Raw genomic sequence first — 12784 nt, forward strand, 5'->3', positions numbered from 1 at the left:
AGGGCATGGCCCATGGGGCCTCTTAGGGCAGTTCCTCTTGAGGTGGCCTGGCTTTTAACAGTGGTAGCAGATGAATGCAGTTGTCGAGTTCTTCTTGGAGCCCCGGGAATCAGACCAGTTACTATCATTCTTAATATGCCACAGAGATAAGCAGCAACTTAATATGCTTGAAAAGATGGTAGATTTTTCATTGTTAGTGGTCTTCAATACTTAGATCTTTTAAAAGTTAAAATTTTGTACTTTAATGTTGAAAATAGCTTATATGAAACATGAATGATTCTTTAAACTTCAAATACTGTTTTTTTCATCAGAGCAGCCATATATGTCCTGTGTGTACATATGATTATTATACAGAAACATTCCATATATTAGATTCCCCCATTGGCCAGTAGATTTTAATAAGGGGGTTATGTTGATCACTGTAGAGGATAAAGAAAAATGTGAGGAATGTAGTTGGAGTGTGAGCATAGCCACACTTAGGCAGAAAGAAAAGTAACACCAGAGAATTCATGAGAGAGAATGTTAGAAGAATGATACTGCATGTAAGAATTTGTATGATTGCACTGCAGTGGTTAAGGAAGGTGGCTCCTCCTCTGTGTAGGGCAGTGGAGGTTCCCAAGGGACTGAAGGAAGAACCTGGAGATGGTTTGTTCAAGATAAGGTTTATTAAGGTGCTAATTGGACAGGTTGGGGTTAACTGAAGCTCAGTAGCAGAAAAGGATGGGTTCTGATAGTGGTGAGCTGGACAGGAAGTGTCCAATGGCAGGTGGGTTAATGTGTCAACAGTACAGGAAGTCACTAGAAGTACAGTCTTTTAATGGAGCAGTGACTGGCTGAACTGTAACATTTGCCCTCATCACGGTGCTCTGTTCTGTGGCTTTACTTTTAGGGGGTGAGTGGATTGTAGAAAGTGGGTAGGAATGTTTGGGGAGTAGTTATAGATTAGGCTTACATACACAGTAATATCGTTAGCTTGCTCTGCATGACCGGCATTCCAAGGTACACCTAATTTAGCATGCAGGCAAGAAGGCAATTTTTGCAGATCTTGCTAGTTTGCCCAGGACCCTTTAGGTAATAGTTTGCCCAGTATCCTTTAGGTAATAGTTACCGCACAGTCTGGTCTGTCAGCTTACAATGTCCCCTAACTTGGCAAGAGTTTTGGGAAGACAAAAGGGGTGTTTCAGGTACTCGGTATGGTACTAAATGTTGTACTTTTTTTCAGTGGCAATGCTGAAGGCATAGGGGCTTGAACCCAGATTGAAAGATGGGTAGGCTGTGGATGGAAAGGTGACAAGCAAAGAACAAGTGAAAATTGCCAGGGAAGGGGCTAGGTCTGTCACATGACAATTGTTCTCAAGGTTGATTCCATTGTAAGAGTTCAGGGAATGTCTGTTACTTTATTCATTCATTTATAATCCATATAGCTAATATTGTCAATTATTGAGCCCTTTTGTCACTTTTTAACATTGCAGAAAAATTTTGGCTAATAATCTACAGCACTTAACAGTTATTTCCTGTTAGTGATGTATATCGTTAGTATCTTAGAGTTGGTGATATATAACTGCCTCAGTTAATATGAAAGGTATACTCTTAGTTAAATTGCTCAAAGTTTCTTTTCTCTTGAGATTATAATTTCATTTCAATTTTATATTTCAGTTGATTTTTGAGGATATTTTTATGAACTTTGTTTTTGTGACAGTTTCAGAGAGAGGGAGGATGAAAACATTAAAAATATAAAGGCATTTTACAGAATTGTTCACTTTAATATTTTAGGTGAAAATGTTTAATGGACTGGTCTAAGTTTAGCTCCTTATACAACAGGGTAGATAAATTAATGCTTATTAGTGATACCTAAAGAATAGCTGAATTTCATGGAAATCTAGCTTCTTCCTTGGAGAAGAAGCTTAGTCATAGGTGACGAAGTGTAGAGACCTAATCCATTTTTTTCCAATGTTTTACCAGCCATAGGAAAAAAAAATTCCAATCTTGGCTCTCACTCCAGGGATTGGATCCTACTTTCCAACCATATCTGAAAAGTGAAGGCTCACCTAATAGCATCAGGTAATTGGCTGCTGTGTGCATGTTGTCCATTTTTACATAATAGAGAAAAGGGGTCAGATAATTTCATTCTACCTTTCCCCGCTTTTCTCAGTTCTCCCCAAATGAGTACTAAAAGGAAGGGGTTAATTTTTATTTGAAATGTCTGAGTCCTTCCCCAACCACCCTCTCCTGCCTGTATTCAGTCTTTGTAAGTGAAAATCTAAATCAAGGTTTTTTTTTAGATAATTTTACCTTGAAAGGGCATCTGATTATTCATTTTTTTTTCCAATAGTAGACTCTCGAAGGAGCTAGAGAAGTCATGGCTATTGTGAAGAATGAATGTCATCTTCTTGAAGGGCACTTTTAATAGCTCCTCCTATTTTTGTACTGGAAGTTGTATGTACTCCTTTTTTGACTAATGTGTCTATAATTTAATTTTTAATAAGATAGATTTTTTAATGTGTGCTAGTCATTTGAGTAGGTTGCTTAACTATGCATCCTCGTAGGCCATGCAAGAGAGTCAGAATATAATAGTATTCTTACAAGGGCAGTGATTCTTTCATGGATATTTCAGAAGTATGGTTAGAATCTTGCATTTTCTATTGTGTTAGTTATCACAGAATCTTAGCAATTATTTTGTTCTATTTAGAACTTTTGCTCAGGTTCCTCATTACTTACAGATAACAAAGTGACTTGCCTCGGGACATATCAGTGGTTGGGTCCTAGCTATTGTTGGATTTATCGTCTACTTAGGAAAATGGATAGTAAACAAATAAATAAAATATTAGTAATCTGTCAGAGAAGGAAAAGCAGCATGATAATTTGGTAAAATATTACTAGACTTGATACATGAGGAAGAGCGGATGCAGAATATTCAGTTAGTGTGTTTTTAGTAGCAGCCTGCCTAGCACATTGGATTCTGATCATTTGAGCTTTCTAATTACTTTATGAATAATAATAATGTAGCATCTGTCCTCATGTGAAGGATTTATGTATCAGCTAATGTAAGCTTTAAAAAGCTTTTAAATACATTTAAAAATGTATTTTCTTAAGACTATATTGCCTCTTTTAAAAAGTGTTTTGGGACTGTGAAGGAAATAAGTGACTGAATTTTTTAGTATATTGAGTTTTAGTAGTTCATTTGCTAAAGGCTGTGTGTGGCAATTTTGGATTTCTATGCAGCTTTTTTTAGGCTGCTAATATCAATTCTTGAATACTCCTTGTTGTTACATACAGAAATACTGAATAAATATGCCCTAAAAAACTTTCACTTTTCTTATGATTTTACATCAGCAAACATTTTACAATATTTATTCTATTTAAATGACATTATACATATTTATCTGTAGTCCTAGATAATGTACATCCAAAACAAGTATTTAGTTGCATTTCCTTCTATAAATTCCTCACCAATCTGCATTTCCCAGGTGATGTGTTTACGTTGTCATTAAGACCCCATGGTCCTCTGGGTGTGGTGGCACATGCTGTAGTCCCAGCACTCTGAGAGTCTAAGGCTGGGCAATTCCAAGTTGAAGCCCGGTTTAGACAAACTGAGTGACTTAATGAAACCCTGACTTAAAATAAAAGGAGCTGCGAATATAGCTCATTGTGAAGGCTCTGGGTTTGATCCCATTGTCTCAAAAAACAAAAAGCAAGAAAAAAAGAATCACGGTGATATGACATGTGCAGTTACAGTGTCCTAAAACTGTATGTGCTCCAGTGGCTGGAAGTGGATGGAGGATGGGGATGTGTTTTCTAATGAAGGCTCTTTTGATGAGTGAGAATGTCGGTGTTGCCCCGTCCATCTTTCTGAGCCCGTAAACATTGAGCAGTAATGAGAATGTTTTATATCCATGTTGTCTTTAAAACTCAAGGTGTGGAGCATTTTTAATGTGGCAAGTATAAGGAGGCTGAATTTTTTTTATTTTATTTCATTTCAGTTAATTTAATGTCGTTATTGTCTTGTATGGGGTCTCTAAAATGCAAGCTGTCTGCCCATTGCTCATCCTTCTTGACAAGGTAATCCAGGCTCACACCTTAGTCTTCCTAACGTGCATTAGTCTTATCTTTAATTTTTAGTACACATGGATTTTGCTTATCATGTGATGAAGACACTTCTTTTTCAGTCTTCATCATTATCTCCACTTTTGTTTCTTGGTTTCTTAGTATGCCTTTTCCTTTTGATTTTTCAAATCCCATGTACAGTGTCAAAATGATGATGCCCTTCAGTATGTGTCCTGGCCATTTTTTTTCCTTTACTGGTATCTGTATGTTTCTCTCCTTTATCATGTGTACCTACCCTTTCCCCACACATAAAAAAACAAAGTGATAGAAGCCTTGATGTTGCGTACCTGTAATCCAGCATGCTGGGAAGCTAAGGCAGGAGGACTGCAAGTTCAAGTCCAGCCTGGGCAGTCTAGAGACTCTGTGAGGAAACTGTCTCCTCAGAATCATCTACTCAGACTCAAAAAACAGAAAAAAAATCTGAAGTGATTATGTTTATGTTTTTGTTTTTTTCCCTGTAGAGCAGATTATGCAGCTGAGTTTACTTAATATCTTACAAGGGGCTGCTGTGTTATCAGGGAGCCAGGAGTTAATATAATCATTGTAATAGTGTTTGCTACTATAAATCAGGGCTACCTATGCATCAGTCCTAAGGACTTAAGGTTCCTTTGAAGACTAATTACTTTATGAATTACTTTTTAATTTTCTTTTTGGGAAGCTTGGGTTCAGGTCTTTCTCATTCTGTGACTATTCTGTATTTAATTATATTTTCATGATCTGATTTCTTCTTTCACTAAAAGACTTTGACTTGGGAGATTTTTGGTTAGCTCTCGGATAAGGTGGGCTCATTCATTTCATAAATACATAATGAGCACCAGCTTGACGCTAGCCTTCCTTCTGGGTGCGCAGCAATGAGCATGGCTGGCTAGCTTCTGCTTATTACCAGCTTTATTGTCTGTCCATTTTGGAAAGTGGACAATAAGCAAGGAAGTAAACAGTTATTACACAATAATATTATTTGAAGGAGATAATTTGGTGAAGAATTTAATAGGCTTGATAGTGGTGTGACACTTTTTTGATTTAGCAATTTGGAAAGAAGTGGCAGCATTTCACATCTAAAGAGCAAGGCAGGATCTTACTGCCCCATCTGACAAGGTGATCTGAGGAACTTGGTTTTCAAATCTTTGAGAAGTCTGTCCCCCACTGAACCTTTCAGGTGTTGCTTCTTGGAAAGCACGTCTCTTGGGTGAGTTCTTGTCAACAGAGTTTGGAATGTTTTTCCTGCTTTGTTGTCCTCTCCTCCCATGCTCATTTAAAGGAAACAAATGCTCTACATTCCCTTGATTCGGTGCCCCAAACACCTGCCATTTTCATAGCAAGTATGTGCTTCTCAACCTAACTGGTGTTTCTGAGGTGAACTGAAGGCTCCCACCTTGGAACTGTACAAGGCTGGTTTCATTTACTTACCTCTTGTTTGTTTTGTATGCAGTATTTAGTCCATTATATATCTCCTGTGTTCTGCAGAATGTTTTGAATTGGTATCTTACATCCATCACTTCTGTAGGTAGGTTTTTATTATCAAGATGCAGCCGAATGCTTTCACTGGTCTTTTGAAACTGTAAGTTCCTATGGTGCAGGTTAGGACTAGTGAACAAGAATTGGAAGTACTATATAATGTGATCATAGATAGCGATGTCAGTTTTTTCTCTGAATTTGTTTCTACACAGTATCAGAAATCTTCTCCATTTGTGGCCACAATTTTTCATTCTTCTAATACATAGATCAGAAACCAGATAGCAACAGGAATTAAGGGGGCCTGACAAATACTGTCTGACATTAAGAGTGAATGCCTGCCTTACTACAAGTATTTTGGGGACAAATACTTTATTTTTTTCCTTATGCACATCCTCCTTAGAGCAGACCATTGGGACTGCATCAGACCCTGTAGACTGAGCTTGCTCAACCCACAGAAAGTTAGCCTCATATAATGATCTCAAAATGATGAAAAAACATTTGATAGAGTTCTCTAGTCATTTCTGGTTTTAAAAACCATATAGGAATAGATTTACACTTTGTAACCCTATTAAAATAATTCCAGTCAAAATGCATTATTATGCTTAACATTTGCAACATTACTGATAGAATTAGACTTCATGCCTACTGTCATCACAGTTGCTTGATGCATGAAATTTCTGGAAATACCAGCCAATATCATTTCAGTAGTGAAAAGTATGATGTACTACTGCTGAAAAGGATGGCTTATTATTTGAAAATATGATTATATACTGAACATACAAATCACTAGCAGTCAATTTCAGCATGTTTTCTTTTGTTCAAATAATTCCTTACAATCCATTTATAATAGCAAGTAATGTGGGAAATAGCTTGAAATCAGCTGAATATATACGATAGCTTGAAATGCTTTGTAAGATCTATGCAGAGACAAATATAATGTGATCTTGATCAATCCTAACAGCATGAATACAATGTAGTGTTTCTAACGTTTTATCTAGTAAAATAAAAGTGAGTATAGTAAAAAGAGTTCTAAAGAGAAAAATATCGATGGATTCAGTAGGGGAACTAGCCTTTTTTCCCAAATATTGCTGAAACATGTGAAAGCCTCACATGTTAAACTGATTTAGTTCTGACAGTGACATAGATCAATTAAGCCAAATGGAGATTTTGGTAAAAAAAAACCAAAAATATGAGTGTGTAAGTACATTTAGTACCTGTTAAAGCTTGGTTTACAGGATGATAGGAGGAAAGGCAGAGTGGTCTACAACCTGTGGGGATTATTGGCTAATTAATTTAGATAGAGATAAAGCTAATCTCTGCCTTATTTTCATACAAGAATAAAATTGTGAGTGGCCCAAACATGCAGATATTAAAAATGAAACTAGAGAAATGACGAAAACAGTAGAGAATGTTTTAAATAATCTCACAACTATCATTTATGTAAATATAACAGTGGAATTTTCCAAAGCCCAAATAAAGCATGGATATATTTGATTAGAACCAAGTTTCATTAAATCAATTTAAATACTAAAAACAAAAAGTGATGGGGTGGTAGAAGACATTTGCTGCATGTTTGGTGAAGACAAATTTCCTTAAGAAGGCCAGGAATATAGCTCAGTGACATAAGTGCCTACCTGGCAAGCGCCAAGGTACTGAGTTTAATTCCTTGTGTCCCCCCCAAAAATTCCTTAAAAATCCAAAGTTGACTTACAAATTAATAAACTTTCTAAAATATAAGCACAAAAAATGTACAGTTCATAAACATGTATAAGTGGCCTGGAAATGTGCAGTGATGTCCAGTTTTTCTTCTTAGTGAGGAGGAAGTTCAGATTAAAAAAAGATACTATTTTATATTTGTCAGAGTGGCAGAGATTTTAGCTTATTTCTCAGTAATGGCAGGGTGTGACATAGTCTCATACATCATTTGTGGAAGATTGAAATGATAGTATTTTGAAAATAAACAGCAGTATTTCTCAAGTGTGAAATATTTGTACTTGTTTAGTAGGTCCACTTAAATAATTTATCACAGAAGTTACGGTAAATATTCTTACATATGTTGTTGTGTGTAATGGTAAAAATTCAAAAAGGGCCACTACATGTATCAGGTGTTGCTGTGTTACATCATGGTACAATTGTACAGCAGAATACAATGTTAAATAAAAATTTACCGATTTTTATGTTTTGATGTAGAAAGATGGGGATATGATAAGCATGAGAAGGGTAGCATTAAATGTGAACACTTAGTATTTTCAAATTAGAAATGTGAAGTTTATATCTGCATAGGTAAAGATACATAGACTGATAACAAAAGTTATCCTCTGAAATTAACTTCCGATGTGCCACTGGCAGGGTCCTTGCGCCTTTGGCCTTCTTCAGGAAGAACTTCCTTTTAAGAGGTAATATCATTTGGCGTGGGTCAAGGACAGAAAGCTGTTTATTGAATCTAAAGGCGAAGGACAGTTCTATTCTTAGATTTCTCGTCTCTGCTTTAATATGTAGTTTCTATGTAGCAACTGAGATGCAGTTTATAACTCAGTCAAAGAAAGGGAAATCTATAGTCAAAGAAAGGGAAAGGTAAAGAGAGGAAGTATCAGGTCACACCTTCATGCTTTTACATGCTGCATTCTGTTCCTAGTTCTGTGTTTGATAAAAGGTGCCATTGCCTTTTTCCTGAAGAGGCCAAACTTAACATCTTCACAAAACCGCAGAAAAGATTGCTGCTTGGGTATTCTATTTAATCACAATGAATTAATTAACTGATTAGCAATGCAGTTCAGAGAAAGAACTCTCCTCAGGAGGAATTGCCCTTACCAGTAGAATTACTTCTCTCCAAGTGGGATCTCTCTGGATTCCTTAATTTTTCCCTTAAAAAGGGAGGAGAGTATCTTGTCATACTGTGACTGGAAAATACCTAGAATGGTACTTGGGTCTGTATTCTTAGTCTAACTGAATTTAGCGTGTGTGTTCTACATCTGTCCATTAAGTCATTGAAGTGGGAGAATTGCTATCAGAAGTCTGTAGCTACTAGAAAGGATACTGTTAAAGACATGTTTTAAGCATTTAGCACATCAAATAGAAAATAATTGTCACTTTTAAAATTGAACCTAAGGGCAGGGGATGTAGCTTAGTGGCACAGCACCTGCCTGGCAAGTGCAAGGTCCTGAGTTAGATTTCTGGTACTTAAAAATAAAAATTAAATTAAATTAGATCTAAGCTAGAGGAAGATTAATACTTTTTTATATTATAGGAACTACCTTCTGTTGAAGAACTCACTGTTATTTTGCCTGAAGATATTGAATTAAAGCCCTTTGGGATGGTTTCAAGTATTATTGAACAATTAGGTATGTAAATAGCATCATTAACAAAAATTGGTATGTCCAAGCATGAACTAATAATCAAGTTAAGGTCTTTATGACTAGTTATTACCTTTGAAATATGTAATAACACTTCATTTTACAGTAATTAAGCTTGAAGGAATAAACTTCAATTTTTACTTACATATAATACATAGTTTCTATATAAAAGTGAGAAGTTTGTTTATACTGACGTCTTCAGAATTTTCTTTATTAGTTTTGTATTGCTGTTAAAACATGACCACAGATTTAGTGACCTGCAGTAGCACAAATTTATTACCTTACGGTTCTGTAGACTGCAAGTCTGATACGGGTCTTTGGATCTCAGTGGGCTAAAATCAAGGTCTCCAGCAGGGCTAAGCTCCTTTTTGTGGGCTCTTGGGAGAATCCATTTCCTTGTTCCTGTTTTATTCTAAACCCTGCCCACACTTCTTGGCTCCTGGCTGCCTGCCTTCATCTTTAAAACCAGTAATGTAACATTTCTCTTGGACCCTTTTTTATTGCATCTCCTTCTGAAAATGCTGGAAAATTTTCTGCTTTTAAGGACTCCTAGATTAAGCAGTTTCTTCCATCACAGGGTTTTTAACCTTAGCAATCGGCAGTGTTTCTTTTAAAATGTAAGATGACATTCACATGTCAGGGATTAGAGTGTAGATATTGTTGGAGGGGCCGTTCTATTTGTCATATTTGATTTTCTCTTATAAACACATAAATCAGGAAGTTTTTTGATTTAATTAATAACATGATACGGAGATGACTGGTTATTTTAGATTTCTTAGGTTTAGTTATGTGAGAGGCCTTAACATTAATGTGGGTACCATTAGCTCCCATAGTAAGATACAGCTGAGAATGAAGCTGATAGAGTCATAGGACTTTTGAATGAGGAAAAGGAGCTAAATTGTTCATGAGCCCTCTTAGTTTGCAGACCCTAACAACACAGAAGAATTCAAGTCATTTATTCTGTGATCAGTTATATGAGTCATTGGTTGAAATAGGACTTTATCTTTTTATCTTTCCTAATGGTGTTCATGTCAGTATTTTTAAAAAAATTAGTGCTTACCATAATTTTGTAATTTATACATTTTAGTTAAAATGTAAATTAAAGTGAAATGTCTTACAAAAATCCTGCTTATTGAAACAACATCATTTCCAGGTTATCACATTTCTTAGTACTTAAATTTCTTCATGGCATTTAATAATATGCATAGACAAATCAAACAGATAACTATGGCTTAGTTATATCAATGGAGTATTTGTTAGATTTGGTGTATACAGATAAATTGTAGGTCGTAATACTGATCTTCAAGGAAATAGATGTCAATTACGTGACACTTGGAATAATGCTTTTTAACGATACTATTATGACTAATATGCTATAAAAAGCTAACCTTACTCCCAAAATTCTAACCTGGGAGTAATAAAGAGAAAAGAAAAATCAAAATCAGTATGTGCTACTATCATATACTATTGTATTTTGAAAGCATAAACTGTAACATCATTTTAACCAAATTACAAAAAAGAATAAATACTAGTACATTAGGCATAAAAAATCTGTGACTTCAGGGGCTGGGGATTTAGCTCAGCGGCAAAAGCGCCTGCCTGGCATGCGCAAGGTCGTGAGTTCGATTCCCGGTACCGGAGAAAACCCAAAAAACAAACAAACAAACAAAAAATCTGTGACTTCAAATAAGAATTTTAAGACAAAAAATGCACGTTTGGCATTGTACTCTGTAGTTCTACATGCCATCCTGTGTTTTTATTTGTTTTGCTTTAGTTTGGAAAATACAAGAGGCTAGTTAGTTATTACCCATCAAAATAGAAGCTGAGAAATACCGCAGAATTCATGATCTTGTCCTAGTGCAGTGATGGCTAACCTTTAGAGCTTTCAGCGGTACAGCCTGCTGTGGCGCAGGTGCCATAGCTTCGCCACCACGTCCTGGTGCATGCTTTCAGAGTATGAGTTTGAGAGCTTTTGACAGTTTTTGTCAATATATGCTACAGACTCTTTAGCTTTATTTAGACACAACTCCTGATAATGACTGCTGCCCGGAATCATCATCACAAGAGAATGGGTCTGTAGGAAGAGAGGCATAGTGTGGTGTGGAGAGCATTAGAACTCAAGATCAGGGCTCTGATGCTGTGTGCTAGTGCTGACATCGTGAGTCCTTTAAATCTTTCTATAAGATAGGGGCATTGGATTAGGTAATCATAGTTTTCAGTAATTTGATTTTTAGAGAAGTGAATTAGGAAGAGGTCATGATTACAAATGAATTTTTACTCTATTGTCATTATTAATCTTTATTTACCAACCTTATTTCAGAAACAGATTTTGATTAAAAAAATATTGACCCCTGATCTGTTACTTATATGTATGTTTAGCACTAAGAAGCATAAGCTGTAGAAATTAATTGGAATAAATCTGAGCTAATGCATGTATTTCATTCCCCAGGTTGACATGGCATTATCTGTTTAGCAGGATTCCTGCTTGTTGCTAATTGTTTAAGAACTTTGAGTGTGTGTGTGGGTGTCTTTGCAGTAGTAGATTAGCACTTGTGACACTTAGAAGAGTTGGAGACTACGCTAACCCCGAGGGAAAATACTTTCTTGCCTTTTAAGGAGGGAAGTTAAATATAATTATAAGAATTACTGTGAAGTCTGTCACTACTAATAAATGTTTAATTAACACTAATAAAATGTTTTATTAAGCATTAATTTAACTGTTTCATTACTCAGAAATAATCAGTACTTTATAGGAAAGAACTAGAGTGAGAAACAAGACTAACTTACAGAATGGGAATGTTGTTATTAAATGTGATACTACTGTTGGTAAAATTGCTTCAGAAATACATATGGCTCAAATGTTAAGATACTTTAAATGGTGACTTGAATTTTGTTTTATAGTTTAATATTTTTCTTGGAATTTGTAGCTTTCTGTATTAAAATATTTATAAACCATTTCCCTGTGCTATTTGATAATTTTTTTTCATTGAAGAGGAATAGTTACTGAGATATTTTCTCTTCATCAAATTTTATTTCAAATTATGTTGGGATTAAGCCTAAATTTTCGTATTTCTATATTATGTTCTGATGAACTCTTGAAGTAACATTTGTTTCTTTACTTTTTCAGTAATAATTGAATCTATGAGTAACCTACCTCCAGTTAATGAGGAGACTGTAATTTTTAGAAGTGATCGACAAGCAGCAGGAAAGGTTTGTTAAAAAACTCAAATGGTAAAAATTATTGTATGTCTTTGGTTGATGTTTTTGACTTTCCCTGTTAGTCCTAAGCAGGGTTTATTAATTTTGCTACATTAGCAATCTAGAGCTCAACTTTTAACACACTGTTAAAATTTCTTCATTACTGGCTGTCTCTAAATTGGTTAAATATTGTTTGTTCATCTTTCACATATAAATCATTATATATGTATGTACAATTGGCTGCTAATGTTTACTAGGCACTTTGCTAGGTGGTAGGTCTACTTACTGAATAAGACATAGTTCTCTCCTGCCAGCATTTGGAGCTGAGTAAAGATTTTCTGTGAGTAATACAGTAGTTCTTAACCATTTTTGATTTGTGAGCCCCTGTTAGTAGTGGCTCTCACACTTTTTAGACTTGGCTTCCTCCGATGGAAACTCAAAGTGGAATCTTCCAGGTGGGAAAAGATTTTGATGACAGGAGGGAGACATCACTGTAAGCACAAGCTAAGGACTTAGGAACGTGGAACCAGCATATGCTTGAGTCCCTTTTAACATCTTCCTAGTGGAACAGCCCTACACATTTATCTTTAGTGTAGAAGAGAAGATTGCCTACCTAGCAAGTAGGCAATCCTGAACAACGAAGTATGTAAAACCTTCCAAAATCAAGAACATAA

The 12784-nt window shown here is 35.6% G+C and overlaps 1 protein-coding gene across 1 annotated transcript in view; it reads left to right on the top strand.

Moving 5' to 3' along the window:
- Naf1 (nuclear assembly factor 1 ribonucleoprotein) overlaps nt 1-12784 on the top strand; it is a gene marked incomplete in the record, with an annotated part of 35960 nt that overhangs the window by 10367 nt on the left and 12809 nt on the right. The window contains 2 exon segments of the mRNA XM_013513571.1: nt 8807-8900; nt 12040-12122. Coding sequence (XP_013369025.1) covers nt 8807-8900; nt 12040-12122 — 177 coding nt within the window.

This window comes from Chinchilla lanigera, unplaced genomic scaffold (genome assembly GCF_000276665.1).
Source record: "Chinchilla lanigera isolate Chin_1 unplaced genomic scaffold, ChiLan1.0 scaffold00002, whole genome shotgun sequence".
NCBI lineage: Eukaryota > Metazoa > Chordata > Mammalia > Rodentia > Chinchillidae > Chinchilla > Chinchilla lanigera.